Raw genomic sequence first — 21,428 nt, forward strand, 5'->3', positions numbered from 1 at the left:
CCCGCCTCGCTGCCATGAAGGTGGCGGCGCTGGAGCTGAGCTCCCTCCTGGTCAGACTGCGCCGTTCCGCCACGGATCCCGGCCCGGCCGCCCCCAGCCTCCGCCCGCCCTCCGGAGGCAGCTGTACGCCGGCTGCCGGCGGGCGTTCCCCGCGACCGCTGCTCGCTGCCACGGAGGAGGCCGGGAGTTGGGCGGGCGGCAAGGCACTGCTCATCACCCTGCCCGACATCGGGGAGGAGGCGGTGGCGGAGAGCGATGCCGAGGAGGCGGCGTGCAACTTGCGAAGCCCCAGGTGAGAGTGCCCGTAGGCGACGGGGACGGGCAGCGGGTGGTCTGTAAGTCCCCATTCTCCTCCGTATGTGCTCCCTCTGCTGAGTCCTGGGCTGCGCCGAGCAGCTCTGCGCGGAGGGAAGCTGCTCAGTCCCAAAGGGAGCAGAGAGGGGAGTGGGATGCAGCCGGAGCCCAGGGGAGCGTAGGGAGGGGGATCCGCCGCGGAGATACGGCGAGAGTTGCCGAAGTCACTGGGAGAAACCCAATGAATGCGTCAGTAAAGTGTGGAAAACCATGCTGGAGTGTTTGCGTATTGAATATTCAAGCTCGATGCTAAAAACACGTTTGTTTTTTGTTGGATTTTTTTTTTTTGTGTGTTTATTTGTTTGTTTTGCTGTCGTACGCAAACTAGCTGAGTATGCAGACAGGACTCAGTTGTCACGTAGAAAGTTTTCTTAGCAAGCTTGTTTCACTGTTGGAAGTACATAGCAACAGTGTCTTGAAAGTCGCTGCTCTGCTTTGTGAGGGAAAGAGGAGGTTGGTTGGTTTGTTTTTCTTCACTGATCTGCTGATTTCAAGGAGTCACTTTAGCTCTTCTTTTGCAAGGTATAGTTAATGAGGCGATCATCTTCCAAATTTCTGCCTCCTCTGTGGCTTGTAAAATGGGAGATGCCATCTCTTAGCCTTCTTCCCCCGACCGAGTAGCCCCAGCCTGTCTAGCCTTCCTTCTGAGGGCACCTCTGGTCCCTAATCCTGTTTGCAGCCTTTTCCTGATTCCAGTAAATCCTGGAGATGCAGAACCAGAACCACACACAGTGTTACCTGTGTAAGTGCAGTGAGGTTTTGCAAAGTGACGCGATAGTGCCTTTGAGTTCTGTCTTGATATCTGTATCAGTGTGGGCCAGCATTTTGTTGGTGGCTTTGGTTGTCACTGCGTAGTGAGCCCACAATAAGCCTGGGATTGCTTTCTGAGCTGCAGCTGGAGTCCCAGCGCCAGCACCATTTGTTTTGAGTTGTACTGGCAGAGTTCTGTGCAGAACTTCTCTGATCCTTTGTATAAATAATATCAGAACCAAGTAAATGTTATTTGTCTGTAATTTCTCACAATTGTTTTTTATTTTTTCTTTATTTTTTTCAAATTATGAAAAATAAAGCTAAGCATAATGCTGTTTGAGCTGCTATTCCTTTTAAATGCTGACTCTTATTAAAAAAAAATTAAGGGATAAAATTAACTCTTCACCAAATTGCTTGTATCGGGATGAAGAATAAACCTTATTACTTTAAGCTGGCTGTGTGCAGCAAAATGCTTATTTCACGTTGCTGCTGAAACATTTCTAACTGAACTGATATCCCCTCATTATTCCTTAACTGCTATGCTTTTGTATGCGTGGTGGCATTTCAAATATTTTATTCATAGCAGTCAAGCTTATTCTAATAAGGCATTGTTCGTCTTCAGAAAGAACAGAACCAGACCAGAAAGATGTAGAAGAAGGAATAAGACCTTTCCTTTGACAAGGAAAGCCTATACCTCCACATTAGCATTTTTTTAATTAGGTGGCTTCACTTAAGCTTTTACAAGAAGCATCTTAATTAAATATTGAACGCTCTAGAATTCCTTGCCTACAGTTCAGATTTGAATTTGTGAGCTCAGAATATGGTATTATGTCCTTGATAGCTAGGCTTAGAGAGTGTTTAATTATCCACATGAAATTCCTCTGTGACAAGTTTTAATGGCATTTAAAAGATTGTAAAAGACATTGAAAGTTCAGTGGACATTTACATTGACAACGGTTTAACTAGGAGTTACTGGTTAATAAGCAAAAGCTTCAGCATTGTGTTTTACCATTTTTTCCATTAGATACTGATAGTAATAGCAACCAAAATACACTGGGAAGGAAAATAGCATAAATTTGGTACTGATTTCTTCCTCTCTTTCCCAAGTACTCTGAATATTTTGTGAGATCTATGATGACTAACAATTAATCCTAGTGTGGTGTAGGGCTATAGTGTAGTGATTTCATACTCTTCTAATTCCACTGAATGAGCAGCAATTAAAATATATTTATTTATTTTTAAGGAAAAAAATAAATCTGACTGCATCTTTAAAAGTGCTGTTTGGAAAAAAAGTTGCTGTATAAGGTCACAAAATTGCTTTGGAAAATCACAAGATGCCTTATGTCACACTTACCATGATATAGCAGTGACACTAAGATACACTGTTTTCTTTTTAAAGAAACATTATGGCAACCTAGAGGTAAACTGGGTAAAGGTTAAGTCATGTTGTTTAGGAATGGGTAACATTTTGCTGGAATTGGTTGTACTGCTCCTCATGCTTAAGGACAGCTCTGACATGTGGGAAAACTGTGAACCTGGTAGAACAAGGACAGCTTTTCCTGTGATGTAAAAGCATTGTGGTCTATTGGCAGCTTTTCAGTTCCTCTGTCGCTCAGAACTTGTCCTTCCAAACAATGCTCTGTGAAGATGTGAGTAGAAGCAACTTAATGTACAACTGAAGAGAATGGAAAGTTGGATTCTGTTTCTCCCATTATAACCACTAAAAGGAATAGATCCCTTTCTTGCTGTAATGCATACTAACCTACAGAGAACTGCAATATTACTTAGCTTCCCATTTCAATTGTACTACTCTAATGAGCAAATGTAATGATGTAGTGTCTTGTTTGGGCCAATTGTTTCTTTTTGTTGCAAACAAATGTGAAAGAGCATAGATGTAAATTTTAATTTTATGTAGTGTTACTGAAGTCAGTATTTAAGCATTCTTCTAAACAAATGGAAATAAAAATAATTCCTAACATTTTCTAATATTATATCTAAAATAGGTTTTTACTAAGACCTCAGATGTGCAGTTTTCAACAAGTAGCTTGTCAGAGAACAAATGTCAGAAATGATAAAACCAAAGAATACCAGGTGTCCTCAAAGTGGTTTCATTGTTTTCGGGTCCAAGAACTGATCTATTGCCTTTGACAGTATTCTTTGTTTTTTTTTTTTTTTATAGGGAACTAGAGTGTTATGTTTACAGTCAGGCATTAACTTCTGAGTTCCTGAGTGGGATCAAGGTGTTAGTGATAGGAAGCAGAAGAGGTAGAGCCCAGAGATGGTTTGTCTCATCATCCCTAAAGGTGGGAGTCAGCTGATGTCAGCCACCAGCCCTAACTGCCAGGCAGGGCTGTAGTGGGTGATGAGGCAGCTCTGAGGCTATCAGCAGCTGAGGCTTGTTGGTGTGCTCAGGGCCCTGTTGCTTTCATTACAACATTCTCAGTGTGTCAGGACCATCTGTTTCCATCACCTCTCCCACTGGCTGTAAGATACATTTTAGACAGGTAAAAATTTTCTTTCTTTTTTTTTTTTTTTTAAGAAAATACATCTCTCCTGCATTACTATAAAGACCAGATCACTCCTTGAATGAGGATGAAAGGAATGTAAAAGAGAATAAAAGTTAAGTACCTGGACAGGCAAATGGTGAGCAAATATCCCCAGTGGGATTGGGAAGATAATTGGAAAGAAATCCCAGCCAAGTAGAACTTGAGGGCTGAGATAAAAATGACTTACTAAGATAGAACAGGAAGTGAAAAGGAGAATAATAATAGTAACAATAATAACATAAAATACAGCTACAAAAGAAGTGGTGCACAATACAGTTGCTCACCACCCACTAACCGATGCCCAACCAGTCTTCAACCAGTGGCTGGGCAGCCACTGGTTTTTTAAAGGTTTTTCACGTGATGCTGTATGGTATAGAATAACCCCTTGGCCAGTTTAGGCCAGCTGTCCTGTTTCTGCCCCCCCTTGGATTGCCTTGCCCCCCCTTGCTAGTAGGGTTGCACAAGAAATTGAAACATCTTTGGCTCTGTGCAGTGCTGCTCAGCAACAACTAAAACATCCCTGTGTTATCAGCATTGGTTTTCTCCTGAAGCCACAACGTAGCATCATATCAGACACTATGAAGGAGAAAAATCTGACTCTGTCCCAGCTGAAACCAGGACACCCTTGCTGTCACCTCACTCACTCTTCTGGTGGGAGTGATCAGTCTTTAAGGAAACCTAGCTCTCTTTGTCTGCTGAATAAAGCAGAAAATCTGTAGAGGAAAAAAGGTGGTATATGATGATGTTCAACACTCATGCTCTCAGATATTCCTGTATGCATATATGGCCAGTTGTTAGCCAGCTTGGACAGAGTCAGAGCTCATCTAATCTTATGCTGTTGAAATTGAATCTGTGGACTAGCAGCACAGCCATAACAAATGTTTGTTAAAGGGTGAAAATAATCTGAAAGTAATTCTTTTGTTTCATATGAGAATTATTATTTTTTTAAAGTTTGTAAGAAATGCAAACTTTGAATATGCATACTGCAGTTCACCACATTTCATGTATTCATGACTTCTTTCTTCCATGGGGATTTATCAGAAAAATCTGATATAACAAGATTTTCTGAGTTTTTAGGAAAGAAGATGATAACAGACTTTCTCGTTCTTCAGTCGACTTATTTCTTTAATATTGTTGACAAAGAAGCAGCATCTGTGCTGCAGAATGACCCCTTTCTGCATTTTGCCCCAGCTGATAGACTTCGAGCTTCAGAGCATTTGGCCAGCAAAGGTTTGGCAATTTCCTTTGCTTGATGTTTGTAGCTGACTTGTGGTCAAAGTGCTCACAGAAAGTGGCTGTGTACCTGAGGGATTCCTCACAGATGGACAGCAGGAGATGATCCTTTATGGGTAATTCCTCTGCTCTGGCTGATGGACCTCTATTCCAGTTTATTGACAGACTAAGCACCCGTGTTTCAAAACATATGAAATCTGCTTTTTAATGCTTCCTGCTAAGGAGATAAGGATGTGTTGGAATAAGAATGTGCTGCTCTGGGAATTTGCTGAGGGATTGATTAGTGTCTGAGATAAGAACTGGTGGAGATGGGTACATAGCACTTGCATTTCAATGTATCTTCATTTGTGTTACTAAGGCTGCAGCACTTGTTAATGTTTGATACTGAAAGCTATTTGGTAACCTAGCAGATTAAACAGTGTTTTCAAGATTCACTGTTACTACAAGTAAGTGAAGGTGAAAGTATATTTTCATTGTGTTAAGAGCAGACCAGATTCAAGCTGGATGCAATGGTCATTGAATTTGCCTGTTGTTGGCCATATGACCTGAGCCTGCCTTGGCTGCTATCTGTCCAGTATTCTCTTCTCCCATATCAAAGAAGTGATTTCCCCACTGTATTTAGCTTGGTGCAGCCTCACCTTGAATATTGTGTGGAACTGTGAACACCACAATATTAGAAGGATGTTAATGTTATATTAAGTGACATAAAGAGGGCATAGAGAGCGTGTCCTGGGTGGAGGAGCTGAGCTGAGGGCCTCCAAGTTGACCAGCCTAGAAAAGAGGAGGCCACAAGATGACCTCACAGTTCTCTGCAGTTGCCTGACAGGGGGATGCAGAGGGAGGTGCTGGGCTCTGCTTCTGGGAACCTATGGTAGGATGGGAACAATGCAAAGCTAACCCTAGTAAGGGTTCAGATTGAAAGTAAGGAAACATTTACTCACCACAAGGATGATCAAACACTGGAATAGGCTTCCTACAGAGGTGGCTGATGCCCCATACCTGTCAGTGTTCAAGAGGCATTTGGACAGTGCCCCTAATATTGTGCTCTAACTTCTGGTTAGCACTGAAGTGGTCAGGTGTTGGTCTTGATTATGTTTGTACATTCCTTCCATTGCATTGCATTCTGTTCCATTCCAATCCTTGGTATTTACAGACTAAGATCTTCCCACACTTGTGTCACGTGTACTGCTGCATACTGCAGAATTGCTTCCACACAAGATTTTTGAAGTCTTTCTTTGGAAAACTCAGTGCTTGGAGCAAGATAACTTCTTGTTCTGAATTATTTATTGTATGCCTGATTTTCTTCAGAGATTAATGAACAGAAATGAAAAAAAAATCTGATATTCTGATGAAATAAATCTGTTATAAAAAGACAATATTGATAGAATTAGCAAATGTACATCAATAATAAGATACATGAAAATTCTCGTGGACTGCTTCCAGGTGTTTTGCTGGGCTGCTGCTCTCCTTGTCTCTCTTGGCAGACACTTGATACTGCAGCAGTAAATGCCACCTGTCAGATCTAAAGAAATAAAACACTTTTCCTAAGGCAGTAATTAGCATTCTTTACTATTGCAGTTAATCAAGATGATAGGTAATTTTAAAAATGTTAACTCATGATTTATATTAAAAAGCCAGATTTGTTTACATAAATAGAAAAATACTTAATAAGCAGATTTTGCTCTCAGAAATTATTTTTGTAGAACCAAGCATTATATTTGTTTTCATTTTCTTAGTGAATCAATATTATATATATAATGTAAGAATGAAATATTCACCAAGCTCATGCCACGTTAAAGGCTTTATAATTTTGAAACCATTACCTTTCTGTCAACATAAGGAAAACAACAGCCCTGTGAGAATGATAACGTGGCCTTCATTTTCAAAGCTAGTGTTTTCACTGCTAGATAGGATTTAAGTTTGCTGGGTTCATCATAAAAATATTTTTCTCTATAATAAAATAACTTATAAAGAGTGCCTTCTTACAGTAATACACATAAAGAAAATGAGACTAAGTATTTTCTAATGAGACTCTAAGCTAAGGAATTATTTAACACTTTTGTGTATTCAGTAATGTGATCTTTGCAAGTATATAATATTTTCACCTTTTTCTCAAGACATATAGTATGTAGCTGAAAACTAGAAGGCAGCCTTATGTTTTTTAAAGCCATATCCTTAAGCTGAAGAATTTCAAGATGATGAAAACTGTTCATTTTCTTTTTTGAGCTTTTTTCTTTGTAGTAGTTTCTGAGCAGGTTGTTGCTAAACAGTAACAATCCTTTCAATAAGGAAATAGTTATTATGACTTGTGTTTACACAAACACTGTTCTCAGTGCTTTACTTTGTTTCACACTTTACTGCTACCAGGGTAGATGTTAAATCCTATGTGTTGTGTAGCCTTATTAACCTGAGTCATGTGATGTGTTTTGTTGGTTATGAATAACCTTTAAAAACCTTTAAAAAACAAAACAGACACACAACAGGAAGTGTTAGACTTAAGCAGTCAGTGCAGCCACACCAGGTTTTCCAGTGAAGTAAAGGGGCAATGAAAGACTATGTGTTAAAAGCTACAAGTACAGAGCTGTTTGTGTTTTAGTACTAATGGCTGGGTATCTGCTGATGCTTGGATCTGAAGGCAGTGGCTGAATTCTAAGACCCACGTGTTACTCCTGAGCAATGGCTCATAAAGATTAACCTCAGTGATTCTAATGAGTGTGTGGCTGCTTCTGTAATACAAATGTTTTCTGTGAGGGGGTGATAGTCCTGATTCCTACAAAGTATGAGCACTCCCCAAACAGTCTGACCATCAAGGCGTCACTAATTCGCACATAGGTTCAAAGTTAGCAAGTAGTATTTCTGCAAAATTGGGTGGTGTGTTAAAAAGCTAAAAGTAGGAAAAACTGGTCATGTCATTTCTAAGCAAACAGACTGGGTAGATACCATAGCTATCTTAAAATAATTTTCTGTGAATGGCTACGTAAAAGTTGTATTAAATTTCTCGTGATTCTACTTTCTCTGTCCATCAGCTGGAGCAACCTCAGCTAACCTATTCTGGCTTCTTCAGGATTACCACAGTTTTGTTAGCTTTGAGAAAGCTGAAGAATAGTGAGCATAAACAGGAACAGACATTGTCATGTGCCTTTGTTTCCTTTAATAAGTAACAAAAGCTGAGCCAAACTGGGAGATTTCGGTAATTCCTGCGGTCACTGGGTTTGTCTCATAGGAAATCCAGACTGCTGAAGGAAGGACTGGGTGCTGTCATGTTGACCACATGAAAGGGTCTTCGGCTCTGCATGCTGCTGCTACAGCAGTCTTCAAGTACAGCTCCTCTGAGATCCACTAATGGCATTCAATATTGTCTGTTATATGTAGCACTTTGTGGTCATTGAAGTTGTTAAGAGGGTAAAATGCTCTTCTCTTCTTAAAAGCTCTCAGTCTATTGGAAAAGAAAGAAACACACAAGACCTCAACAGTTAAGTCTGTCTGGTCAAGTAGTACACGGAGAGTATGCTGTGACCAAACACAACCTCATTAGGTGGATGTCTGCCTCACTTAGAGGTAATAGAGGATGTGCATTTCCAATGAGCTTTGCACTGCACCTGATATAAATGTTCAGGTAAGCCACTGCACTCCTTGCCTAGAATACTGTTCATCACTTAGAAAGAAGCCATGTCCAGTTTGTTCCTTCCTTGCATCACATGGAGCAGCATTAGCTGGGGGATGTGCAGGAGGACCCATTTGTGTATTGATGGTAAAACAGCGTGCCATTCTAATGGACTCCCTATGGTCTTTGAACAAGACAGTGACTATGAGTGGCCTATTCACTGCTAGCTAAGCTGCTTTTTGGAGTGGCTGTGTTGGCTTTACAGAGAAGTATTTAAACATGCTGGGCTCATGAAAGAACAAGTACAACTTCTATGTTTTATTTCAGTACAAAGAAGAAAGAGGAATAGGCTCCAGTGGTAATTGACCCAAATTAGTATGAGAAAGGATGTTGTGATTCCAAAATCAGTTACTTTACTTCCAGTAGATGTGTATCATTTGTTAGAGGGTTATATTTTGATTTTTATAGTCTCATATCAAAGATTTTCATAAATCTGTCATACAAATAGTTGCTATCTCTTGGCTATGCAAACTATGTGTGGGAGCAAAAAGACAGCAAAAAGTGAAAATATGAAGAAATTAATCATGTTGGGTAATAGGAAACGTCGTGTTATGGGAGTGTGCTGAACTTACTGTACTTATATTTAGTTACAAATCACAATTCCAAAATAGAAAAGAACATGCAGAGAAGATGGGAGATCTGAGAAGTTGAACTTTTTAAGACACCAAGGCAGCACCTTTCATAAGAGATACATCATACATTGCCCACAAAATGGCCGTATATAATAAATTCTTTTGTCAGAGGCTGTAGTGGCAGAACTGACTTTTACCCATCTTTTACCCATGTTAGAGGGGTGAGATTAGCATTCATGAAAGTTAGTATATTTTCCTATCTTTAAGGTCCAGCTGAATGCCTTTTGGCATCTCCTTTTACTACATTCCGCTTTCAAATAGGGTAATAATAATACACTCACTGAGTTATCCTTATGTTTGTCATTGTCTTGGTGAGCAAGGAAGAAGTGACAGTCTCATTTTGAGAAATGCAATTGATATTGTGTTTCTTTCCTAATAACTTTGATATAAATTAATTGTATGTTGCGGAGAGGTGACCAGTGCTTCTTCCCATTACAGTGACAAACAAGCCTTTCCGGAGCAGAAAGGTTATGCAAAATCTAACACCTAGTCTCAGTCATTACAGTGAGTGAATGCAGGAAAAGGGGGAGAAGAGCAGAAGAGCTGAAGTCTGGATAAACAAAAATAGTCACAGAGTCACAGAGTTGTATGGGCTGGAAGGGACCTCCAGAGATCATGTAGTCCAGCCTTCCTGCAAAGCAGATTCCCTAGACCAGGTTGCACAGGTAGGTGTCCAGATGGGTCTTGAATGTCTCCAGAGAAGGAGAGTCCACAACCTACCTGGGCAGCCTGTTCCAGTGCTCTGTCACACTCACTGTGAAGTTTCTTTGCATATTTGTGTGGAACTTCCTATGCTCCAGCTTATGGCTGTTTCCCCTTTGTCCTGCCCCCACAGACTGCTGAAAAGGGCCTTGTCTCTGACTCCCACACAGATGGTGTATGTATATAAAAATAATGCATCTAGGGGAAAAATAAACTTATGTAGTGCTGACCCTGAAACTAGCAATTAAGAAAAAGGAAAGAAATCATGGCAGTATTTATGGTAGTTCTGTAGATGTTTCTGTGTGCAGTCGTATTTCAAAAAGCAACAGAATCTCATGCCTTGTCAGGAACAGAGTGAAGAGGATCCTCTCACTGCAGTGTGCTACGTCTTGAATGCTGCATGCAGTTCTGGAATCACATCTAAAGAAAGGCAGCTGAGATGTCAGGTGAAAATGACCTGCCCTCAGGTCTGGGAGTGAGGTGAACTCACCAGCTGTGAGAGTGGCTCTGGATGGCATTACTATGGGCATGATGCTCAATGTGCCTGAGTGCAGCTTTCTGGGGAAGCACGGCAAGAGCCATCTACTTGTTAGTAGCTGCAATAGGAGAACTGGAGAGCACGCATGGCCATCTAGGGGATTAGTTCAAACAGTGTGGGGAAAAAGTTTATTTTTACAGAGTAACTTTTCTAGAACTTGTTGCAATGAGTGACTGTAGAGGCAAATAGGATCAGCAGGTTCAGGATGGTTTCCAAGAAGGTGGTGGACAGGAACTTCTGGAAGGACTGGTCAGGGACACACTCTCCTGACATCACATAACAAATGATACTGCTGGAGAAGGAGGAAATGTACTGCAGATAATGACCAGATTTTCCCCTACGTACTATGTCTGGTTGCTGCCATCACACGAAGTGCTGCAATAGCTGGACTGTCACTTGGATCCCATAGGACGTTCTCAGATTCTGGTCTGCGGAGGCAGTGGTCAGTGCCACCTGCAAGGTTTTGTGCTGTTGGAGGTAATGTAAAGCTGGAATTTTGCCACTGTGGAAATGCATTTTGTATGTTTTGAAGAATGACTTGCAAAACGCACTGAAGGAGGAGGAAGCCGAGGCGACCACATCTATCAGCCGGGACACAAATAACTGCCGCGGTGCTGTTTTCCTCGCGGCAGTGATTCTGTAGGAGAACGAGCGGAGTGACAGCCTGCGCTGTTACCCGCTTAGGACACGGTCGCCGGGGGGAGGTGAAGCACAGCAGGGCGGGCCCGGAGGCGGTGCGAGGGGCCGCCGGGGTCTTGCGCCGAGCTGTGCCGAGCCGGGCCACCTCGCGCTCTCATGCGCAGGGTGAGGGGTCCCGGGCCTCCGGGCTACTCCCGGGGCCGCCGGGGGCTCCTGGTGGTAGGGTGAGTGCGGAGCCGCTCGAGGCCGGCTTCTGTCTGGCTGCGGGGGAAGCTGTTCGGGGCCGGGTGGGTTGCGGGCAGCGCTGGAGGCTTGCCGTTCGGTGTCTGCCATTGCAGGCTTCAGTGAAGGCTTCCGAGGAGACTGTCGCGTTTCTCATCGCTGGGGGAGTGTACTGTGCATGTACTGGGAGGGATATATATATATTTTCTTTCTGTGGCTGATTACTGACTTATTTCCCTGACGTCATGTAGTCCAGGGAGTCAGGAGGCACAGTACCTGTGCGTGCAGGGGAATAATGCAGCAGAAACACCTCCCAGCAGCATCTCAGGCCATGCGCTGTGCCATCTATGTGCTTTGTTTTGCAGAGGAAGTCAGGGGCGTTTTATTGGTGCAATTTATTCACATGTGTGTAAGTCTAGATTGACTTTAAAGCCACTGAAAAGGTACTTGGGAATTCTCTGAGGAATCATAAACCTTGTAGGGCTAGGAGGTCCTATGAGCATGTTCAGAGCAGGTTACTAGAAGTCTTTCAAGGGAATGAAAGAGCCAGGATGGAGGGGGAAAGGTTCCTTACTCAGAGAAATAACTGCAGGTGAAAGCAGGAGAGGAGCACAAGGCTTCCTTCTCTGGTGGGTTTTCATAGGATTGCTTGGGGCCAGTGACAGCAGGTTTGTTATTGGCTGGATGAAGGAATTAGCAGTGTCATGGAAGGTTGTTGGTGGTACTGAGCTGTGGAAGGCGAAAGTCACCTATGAAAAAACTGAGAAAGAACTTAGAAAATGACCTGGGCAAAAATACAAGAAATGAAATGGTGGAGATTTGTAAAGATGGCTTGTGAGCCCACTACTATTACGTGGGAGATAGGTCCTGGTGTGGTGAACAAGGGATAGGGCAGGAAGATCAGAGCAAGCATGTAGAGATGTTTCTTAATGCTGCTGTTCCTGCTTCCAAGAATGTGCAAGTTTAAATGTGTGGTAGCTTTTTGGTGGTTATTAGCCAGGGCATAGGTGTGAAATTGCCTCTTTGAATGGACAGTTAGGTTTTGATGTTCATGTCTTTGCAATCTGTGCAGAGTGAAGAGTAACACAGGAAAGCATAGGAGTATGGTTGAGGAATCCTAGCAGTTGCATGGCCAATATGTATTTTCTGGCTGAAGGAATTAAGCAAGCTTCTAAATAGAGAGCTGTTTCCTTACAGTTACTCATTTACAAATGTACTTTGATGTAACCATGTTGCTGTTTGCAGTTATGACCTGAGGGTTTCACTGGGGTGAAATAAGAACTTCAGCAGGTGAAGTAATCTGTTACTCTAAAAATGCTTCTGAGGAACATTTTGACATATTCATGTGTATTCTGAAGTGATGAGTGTGAGAGGTAGATTGTGTTTTTGGAAATTTGGTGGAAATTTCCAATATTCCTGTACGTAGCTCAGGATAATTTATTTTTCATAAAGGAAGTTGCTGAACAGAGTAAAATTGAGGCTGTGGCATTCCGACCTGGGTAGAACTGGCGTAGGCACTATATATGGTAACTATATAGGGTAGGGGAATGGCTAGCACAGGATACAACAAATATGCTATTTTTTGGAAATACTGTCCTCTAGTTACCATAGGAATATACAGAACATACCGAAAACAAATAGGTTGGTAACAGACATTGTATGGAAATGCATCGTAGCAACAGTGTTGGGAATGTTGTGAGCCTGAGATGCTCAACCAATGAGTGCTAGGAGAGGTATTACCTGCATCAGACTCAGGGTATATAACAGAATGGATTTCAATGATTGGGTTTGCAATTTCTCCCTTGTCAGTAGGAGGTGTGTGCCTATTATTGCAATAAGGAATAAACTGCTTTTCACAAAGATCTTTGCCTGATTAGAAGTTTTTGATTTTAAGCATGTTTCTCAGAATGGGTTTAGCATATTAATGGCAGAACTTAGTGGAATTACCTAAATTTTTATTAGAAGAATTTTCTTCTATTACAGATTATTCAGTTAAGACCAACAATAATACTGGAGGCACTCCTATGTGTATGGCTATTCATTTTACTATTCATATGTGTGGTTTGAAAAGGATGGTTTCAAAATCTGAGCATGCATTCAGGTATTTGGAGATCTAAAAAAGGCATTTTCTAGAAACAGTTATTCTGGAAATGTATAGTAATAGGAAGCTTGTAGCTTGCTTTTTAATATAGTGCTAGAGAATTTTCAATACTGGAAGAACTGATGCATTATGACCTATAAATGTATTAAGAATATGCACGTTTGCTCTACTAACATCTCAGTTCACTTAAACAGAACAGCCAGATGCAGTGTTCGTAGCCTTGTCAGTAAGGGACATTGTTTGGTTGGCACCATATCTGTACTTTCTTTTTATGCAGATACATTTGAGAAAACGGGCTTTCAGTTAATGATCAAATAGAAATGTCCAGTTAACCAATTACTGCATGAGCAGTTGCTATTTAGTGGCTTTCCTCTGTTTCAGGTGTAGTGAGCTGCTGCTGCAGTTTTTGTGCTTCATTTCAAACTTTAAAGTGCAAAAATGGGTAGAATGCTTGTGGAGTTAAAATATCCCTGCCAGTATCGACCATTCTGTGATGGAAAATTTCATTAGAGTTGCTGAAATCTTTCTTCAGTTGAGGTGTAAGTGTAGCTTATTTAATTTTATAAAATAAATTTTTTTTTTGTGCCTTTAGGAAGGGACTATCCAGAGGTTCTACAAATCGGTATCATTCAGGAAAAAGTAGAGAATCTCTTCCAGCAGTTTTTGAGAGAAATGTGCAAGAAGCCATCAATAACTACAGTTGGTATGCAATAACTTCTGAATAAGTACTTCATTAATGGACTCTTGGCTTATAGTCCCTTCAAGAGTAATATTAATTTTCAGCAGTGGAACTTTATTCCTGATTTGTGCTACAGGCTTGCATGTTGTTAGAGCACAGTAAGGGTACAAATTAAACTTGGGAAGGAAATCAGTCTTGGCAGTTAAATGCAGATGATACTAACTAGCTTTTCAAGTCAGTTAACTGTCAGGGAATTTCATTCCAGCTGATGTTGGTTAGCCTTTGCTAGGCCTGTGTGTCTGATTGCATCCCAGGGGTGGAGGTAGCTGATTAGAGACATGCTTGAGCTTTCTGGGAAGTTGTAATCCCAGAGCTCACATTTTAAAGTGTACCAGGTATAACAGAAGGAAAGCCTCTGGGTACAGACCCATAACCTGATGCTAACTGAAACATTTGCAGAGGCTTTATGTTCAGTTGTACAGAATCTCCTTGTGATAGCTTCTAATAGAGCTAAAGAAGATTTATGTTATCCTTAATGTGCAGTTTTTTATGTGCCCATTAATTACACTGGAGCACAGACAAAATAATTGTTAGAGGTGGAAATGTATGTGTGTATACTTACATATATGTCTTGGAATATCTATCCATGTTCTAGAGTGCCATTATGGTTACAATGGTATACAAAACCAAATAAATACAGTGGAAGGAATTGCCTTTGAGGCAGGAAATGGTACCAATAGGACCATGTACCCACATCACTCTACTTTAAAGCATGCACTTAAAATTCCTCACAGTGTCTTTAATTTAATGTCCTGAAAATCATGTATCCAACAGGCAAACATATTGCTGTCCATTTAAGTGATCAGTTAAATTACTTTTAAAATGTTTTTATAGAAAACCATCATATTCCTCATTTTAACTGTTTTCTTTTCACAGTGAAATGCTTTCATCAGTTTCATCTAGTGGACATGCAACACTCACAGACCTGAATAATTCTTGGTCTGGGATAAAAAGCTGTACAACTGGTTTGTCTACTGAAAGAAGTTCTGTTTACTCTTGGAGGGATGATGTATGTCACAAAATCTTTTACAGTACATTTTATCCAAGTATTCTGGAAAAGAGTAATTTTTACGGAAAATGGATGCGTCTTATAGAAGAAGAGTTAATTGCTTCCATCAGCAATAGCCTATTGATTAAAGATATTAATTGAATATTTTAAAACAGTTTTGTTTGCAAGTTGATAATCAGCTGATTTGTTTTGTTTCGTTTTTAAAGAAAAGAATAAATAATGGAATTGAGGTATAGGTAGTCTTAAGGTTTTGAGTCCAATCTGTTTTCAAATACTGGATATTTTTTCAAGTACAGTTTTCAAGTACTGGATAACATAGGTGATGGTTTAAATTTGACTATTTTCAATTTTTTGAGTCATTAAGTACATTCATGTGTATGCATGCAGACATCCCACTCTAAATAAATATTTAGCTCTTGCCTAAGCTCAGTGGGGTTGTAGGTAGTATAGGGTTAAGTAAAGCCCATTAGTGAGCTTGACCAAAGGGGCAACCATGGTGGCGGCATTTTGAATAAACCTAAAAACACAGCAGTCACCACCACTTTCATTTTAAAAAGCTATTCATTTATGGTGATGGTGTCTCTTACCTTCTACATCATCTCCTCACTTTTAGGGTACTGCCCCCATCTGCCACTTCCAGCCCTACTGGAGGCAGCCTAATGTGACATTATCTAGCCAAGAATTATTTTCCCATCTCTGCAGTGTGATCCCTGAAGCGGTTGGGGAACTCAGGTGGAAGTGAACAGATGTGCTTTGGACCCTGATTATTTCCATTTCAGTATATCAAAGTATAATGAATATAGCACATAGTGCATGAATACGGTGCCAGAATTCTTCAGCAATGTGCTTGTACCTACCTCTCTGGCCAGAGTCTGATCCTTTTCTTTTTTCACATGCTTCTGAACTCATCCAATTCTGGTTGTGCTGAGCTCAGTGAAAGGGTACGTAAGGCAGTTTCTCACACTCAGAGCTGTTTCCCAACCACAAGTTATCTCTTTGCTGTTTTACCCGGAAGGGAAAAGATCCACTTGAAGAAGCAGGATGCTTTGGTGTCTTGTGTCCCAGAGGTGCATGCTGTATTAAAAAGGGAGACAGGAGCTGTGACACCTTGTAATTGAAGTTTTCTGTTGGCTGCTCTCAGGCAGCTCTGTTACCCGTTGACTTCATAAGAAATGCAGGTTTCTAGATCACTGCTGCAGCACCTTGATCAAGCCAACTGCCTCTCTTTTTGCACTGCAGAATATTAATTTTGTCCAAAGTAGGTAGTGTAGAGATCATTTTGAGATTCTCAGCCAAGTATCAGTTGTCCCGTTCTTAAAAATGTTCTTTTAAATGTAAATGTTTATTTAAATGTTTACCAACAACTATTAATTTTATGATATGTAGGAATTTGACGAAGCCAACACACAGAGAGTGCATCAGCTATTCTGGGATATTGATGAAATGCTGTTTGAAGGAAAAGTGACCTCCCAAACTCAGAGCCTGCAGGCAGAATGCGCAGACTGGGTTGAGCGATCTCTTCATCTAAGGTAAGGAAATTTCTTGCTGGTACCTGTTTTAACTGGTTATCGTTCTGAGTTGCAGTGTGGACTTGAGCTGTGCCACTGTTGTGTGATAAGTCTTAGTAGTGCACTAGCAGCTAATGCTCTTTATGGATTGATATGGTGATGGCAGGCCAAGATATTTTATCAGGATTAATCAGGATCACCATTTTCATGTATTTTTCTAATTAAAGAATGCATCTTGTAATAAAACCACTTGTTTTTACTGCAAGTGAAAGCATGCTGTCAAATCCCAAGAAATTTAGTGTTAATTCTGTTAGTTATTTACTTTTAGAAAAAACAAAAAATGAAAGCAACCACATGCTTCACCACGTGCACTGCACAGTCATCTCACTATGGCAGTTTTCACAAGCATTAAGACACATTTCACCTTTTATAGGGGTGTAAAAATTGATAGAACATTTATAAAATGGAGACAGGCTTTGTACTGTGCAATTCATTCAAAGCATTGTCATTTCACAATTTTTAGGATGTTTTAACAAGGTGAAATGTTGAACAAGATGACCTCCTGTATGTATGATTTTATGATTCAAATCTGATGCTGGTGGTACTGAGTTCAGGAGTTTGAAAGTAAACTGAATTAATCTGGGAGCTCTGTGTTGTTTTGACCACGGGGATGTAGTATATCCTGTGCTCTTAATAGATTTTATTTGTACACTGCATTCATTTGAAAATATTTCTGATGTATTTTGTTTAATATTTATACATTTATAGTGATCTACCAAGTTTGACTTAACTTGATCTTAAAAATTGTATGCTAGAAACTCCTCTGCAATTACTTGCATTTTAATATTTTGACTCAAATGGATTTTTCCCTAAGGTCTCTCTCTCTCTCACTTTTTTTTTTTTTTCAGGGTTCTGGGAAAGCAGATCCTGTCACCAAAGAATGAAGGTTTTCAGCACTTTGAAAGCAGAAATGATAGCTCTGTGGATACTAAGTGTTTACCTGGTCTTCATGAATGTACTAGTAACATAAAAGAGTATGTTCATGTTTTTAAGTTTTCTACTTTTTCAGAAATCTAAAATATTACTTTTACTAAAAATTTTCAGTGTAATTAAATATATGCTTCTTTCTGCTTCTTTCTTTGAGTATTTAATTCTCATTTTATTGGTAATTTTTCAGACTCTGCATTTCTGGCTCTAAGCTGGTTCCTAAAGTATCTCCAGTACAGAAATCAATAAGTTCAAATTCCACTACGATTTATGGCACTGAGTTATCCACGTATTCATTCCTGGAAGAAGAAATCTATGATGCTGATGGAAAAATGGAAGAATATCTCGCCTTTGACATCAAGGAGCTGTAAATAACAGATATATACATACGTTGGTTTTTTTTGTTTTGTTTTGTTTCTTTTTTGTGTTTGTTTGTTTGTTTTTTAAAGAATATAATGAAAAATTCTCACTGAGCCCAGCCAGGGTTCATAAACTGGATTTCTCTTCTTAAAATACAGTTTATTTATTCAGTAGCACAGTGATCAGTGCACTCAGTGGCATGTGGAGGACTAGGTTATCATTTTGGTGGTTCCAAACTCTCATATCTCATGTCAGAGAAATGTCTCATAACCACTAATTGCTTTGAGGCATTTTTTTGCATGGAGATCCAAAAAAATGTCTATTCAATTTTGAGACAGGCTGTAGAATGGAGGAATCTGCTTTCTTCATGTGAATGTCTTGACCACCAGATTGTTTAGGGTCATCACACTGGATATGCTTTCAATGTCTGTCCTAATGAATCTTAAATCCTTGTGCATTGTAGAACAGCTTTGCAAGAGGTGCACAGTACAGCCTGCATTTAGAACATTCTCTTGAGTAATGAGTAGTAAAAGTATCTTCTTGAATATGCAAGCCAGTTTTCCAGTGGACTGGTTGAATGCTCCAGCAACTAGGTTGCTGGGCAGAAGAAAGACCATAACATGCTATTTTCTAAAAGACCTCTGTGGAGGGCTGACTTTAGTAGAATTAGTAGGACAAAAAGTTTATCTTTCGTGTTCAAGCTTGATGCACTTGCAGAAAAAGACATGCTTCTGAAAAGCTGAGGAACCAGTGAGATCCAGATAGACCATTTAGTCCTGTTTTGAAAAAGCATATGGGTACATGCTTTTTTGGAAATTTTTTGGGATTAGATGTCCTTCTAGAATTTAAGAATCACTTTGTCTTACTGCATAAGCAAAATGATTGGAAGAGGGATCTCAGTGAAGGTGTGTTTCCCTTCTTTGTGTCTCTTGTTTCTTGTCTCTCTTGTGATTCAATTCTGAAATACATGGGCTGCTTGGAAAGTAGTGCCTCCCATTTCATTATGTTGGTGCACAATGTCAGAAGTGGATATTGTTGGTATGGCAGTAGAGGTTGCACCTTCCCACCAGTATTCCATTACATGTTGTTGCTGTGTGATGAATGGCAGCAGAGGGGCAGTCTGACAGAATGATGCCTGGCATGAAAGTGCACATGAAGCAAAGGTGTGCCACTGAGTTCTTCTGTGTAGAAACAATTGCACCCATTTACATTTATCAATGTTGCTGACTGTTGATGGAGACCAAAGAGTGGATGTGAGCACAGTGAGGCTCTGAGTGAGTGATGCATTGCAGCAGTGACAACAATGCTTCACCTCCAGTGGTGCAGGTTTTTATAAGCATGGCATACAGGATCTTGTTCATCTCCAGTGAAAATGCATAGTTAATGGTGATGGCTATGTTGAAAAATATCCTTCTGTAGCTGTGAGTGAATTTGCTCTACCAAATAATATAGTTGTGCTCTTTTTATCTGCTGTAGTTTTCTCGGAGGCATTACTTTCAGAGCGACCTATGTATATTTACGCTGTTTAACTTAAACACTGGACATAAAGTTGTTTCTTTGATCACTAGTGGATTGTTGCAGATGTATACAGGTACACAGGACTTGATGAAAAAGACATGTTATGTTTTATTAGTGATGATGAGTGTTTGGAGCAAAAGAAAATACATCTTGCTGAGAAGAGGAGTAAGAATGGCATTCCTCCTGTTTCTCCAATGGCTTGTATCAGGGATGCTGTGGCTTCTGAAATATTTGATCATTTATGGAGTAATGTAATTGGAATATTGGAGAAACTGATTAAAAAACATTTGGAGACGAATGTCACAGGTATTTGATATTTTTCAGATACTAAGTTCATAACATCTAACTTGGATAATTATTTTTTCCCTGTAAGTGAAACTTGAGAAATATGTATATTTGTAGTGCAGCATTGTTATATATGTAATGTCTTACCAGAAACCACCCTGCAAATGCACCTAAAATGATTTCCTACTAATTTGTAGCAAGTTTTGCTTTAGAAGTGTAAAAAGGTCAGAATATTGACTAGAAGAATTCTGTTACTGGAGATGATGTGCTTTTGTTTTTAAATCACTGCTACAAATTGATGCCGTTAGTGGGGGATTGCTGGCATAGTGTGAATCTGGGAATTTGAGTTTCTAATAGAAGCAAGATGTTGATTTATACTCAAAACAAAAAGAAGTTGGTTTATTCTGTCAGAAAATGATAGGTTCAAGACTTCCGCATTTTTTCTTCTTAAAAAAGATAATCTTTGGGAATTTTAAAATAATATTCCAGGAATGTTTAACAGTATTTTCTTAAACAAGCAAATGGACAAAAAAAAAAAAAAAAAAAAAAAAAAAAAAAAAAAAAAAAAAACAACCATAAACAAATAGGAAATTCTTTCAGAAAAACAACCTTTAGTTATTTTTAGTAGATTTTTAAGTATCCTGGAAACTAAAAACTGTATCAAAGTATTTCCTGTGAAGTTGAATATTGCTAAAATCTCAGAAAATGCTGCTAAAATACAAAATGCGTTTTATTCCCTCTATTTTTATTTTTTCTCTATTGTGCAGAGAGTGCCAAGCAGGCAGAGAAGCTGAAAGCTGTTACAGGTAAACTGCCAGCTGTTCGTGTTACAGCAGATGTTGGCAGCATCCTCCTTTCCAGAGGCTCTGAAGCACGAAGTGTGTCTTTTGGATCTCATTTAGCTTCATCACAGGTAAAGATAACCTCAGGCAACCTTTGTTTTTAAAAGATCAAACAAACAAACAAGAAAAAAAACAAACTGAAAACCAACCCAGCCTAATTCAATAAAGTAAGTACTGGCATTTAAAATGGTGGTTGAATGTCCTCACTCCCTCATCACGTATTTGGTTGTTCCTAAGGGCAACATTATCACTAAAGTATTGCTGACGCTGATTTAAGAATAAAAAGAATAACAAACTCAACAGACCACAGATTTTTTAGAAATTGAATTTTATGAAAGCCTGTATTCCCTCCCTAGAAAATAATTCTGCTTTTATCACAGCCAGAATTGGTAGCATTTAGGTAATCAAATCAGCCTCTTCCCTGGTCTGCAGGGATGTGGAACTACAACTCACTTCAAGTGCTTTACACAAAATCCTGTGACTTTCAGGCTCATTTCTTTTCACCTCTGCTGCCTCTTTCACATGGGGGCTTTGCAGTACACTTCAGTGCTGGCAGTAGGGCTTGCCTGTCTTTCCAGAAGCTTGTGTTTGTATTGATAAATTTTTTTTTTTTTTTTTTTTTTTTGGTCCTGCTTAGTGCCTTTTCCCTCTGTCCGTTGGCTCCTGCTTTGCACATCCTGGTTCTTTTCTTTCTAGCCTCTATTTCTTTCTTTCTTTCTTTCTTTCTTTCTTTCTTTCTTTCTTTCTTTCTTTCTTTCTGTCTTTCTGTCTTTCTGTCTTTCTGTCTTTCTGTCTTTCT

At 39.9% G+C, this 21,428-nt stretch overlaps 1 protein-coding gene across 4 annotated transcripts in view; it reads left to right on the forward strand.

The window, feature by feature from the left end:
- Positions 1-14: 14 nt before the first annotated feature.
- Positions 15-21,428, forward strand: part of FAM149A (family with sequence similarity 149 member A) — a 26,058-nt gene continuing 4,644 nt past the window's right edge. The window contains exons 1-8 of one of the 4 annotated variants that reach the window (XM_042870563.1): positions 15-292; positions 13,974-14,084; positions 14,997-15,129; positions 16,516-16,658; positions 17,546-17,671; positions 17,815-17,991; positions 19,618-19,808; positions 20,555-20,700. In XM_042870563.1, coding sequence (XP_042726497.1) covers positions 15-292; positions 13,974-14,084; positions 14,997-15,129; positions 16,516-16,658; positions 17,546-17,671; positions 17,815-17,991; positions 19,618-19,808; positions 20,555-20,700 — 1,305 coding nt within the window. Of the gene's footprint in view, positions 293-10,814; positions 10,897-11,178; positions 11,283-11,888; positions 11,910-13,973; positions 14,085-14,996; positions 15,130-16,515; positions 16,659-17,545; positions 17,672-17,814; positions 17,992-19,617; positions 19,809-20,554; positions 20,701-21,428 lie in introns of those variants that run through there. The other 3 variants (XM_042870567.1, XM_042870566.1, XM_042870565.1) reach the window with 3 other exon arrangements.

This window comes from Lagopus leucura, unplaced genomic scaffold (assembly GCF_019238085.1).
Source record: "Lagopus leucura isolate 7727_CA_CO unplaced genomic scaffold, USGS_WTPT01 Super-Scaffold_100004, whole genome shotgun sequence".
NCBI classification, from domain to species: Eukaryota; Metazoa; Chordata; class Aves; order Galliformes; family Phasianidae; genus Lagopus; species Lagopus leucura.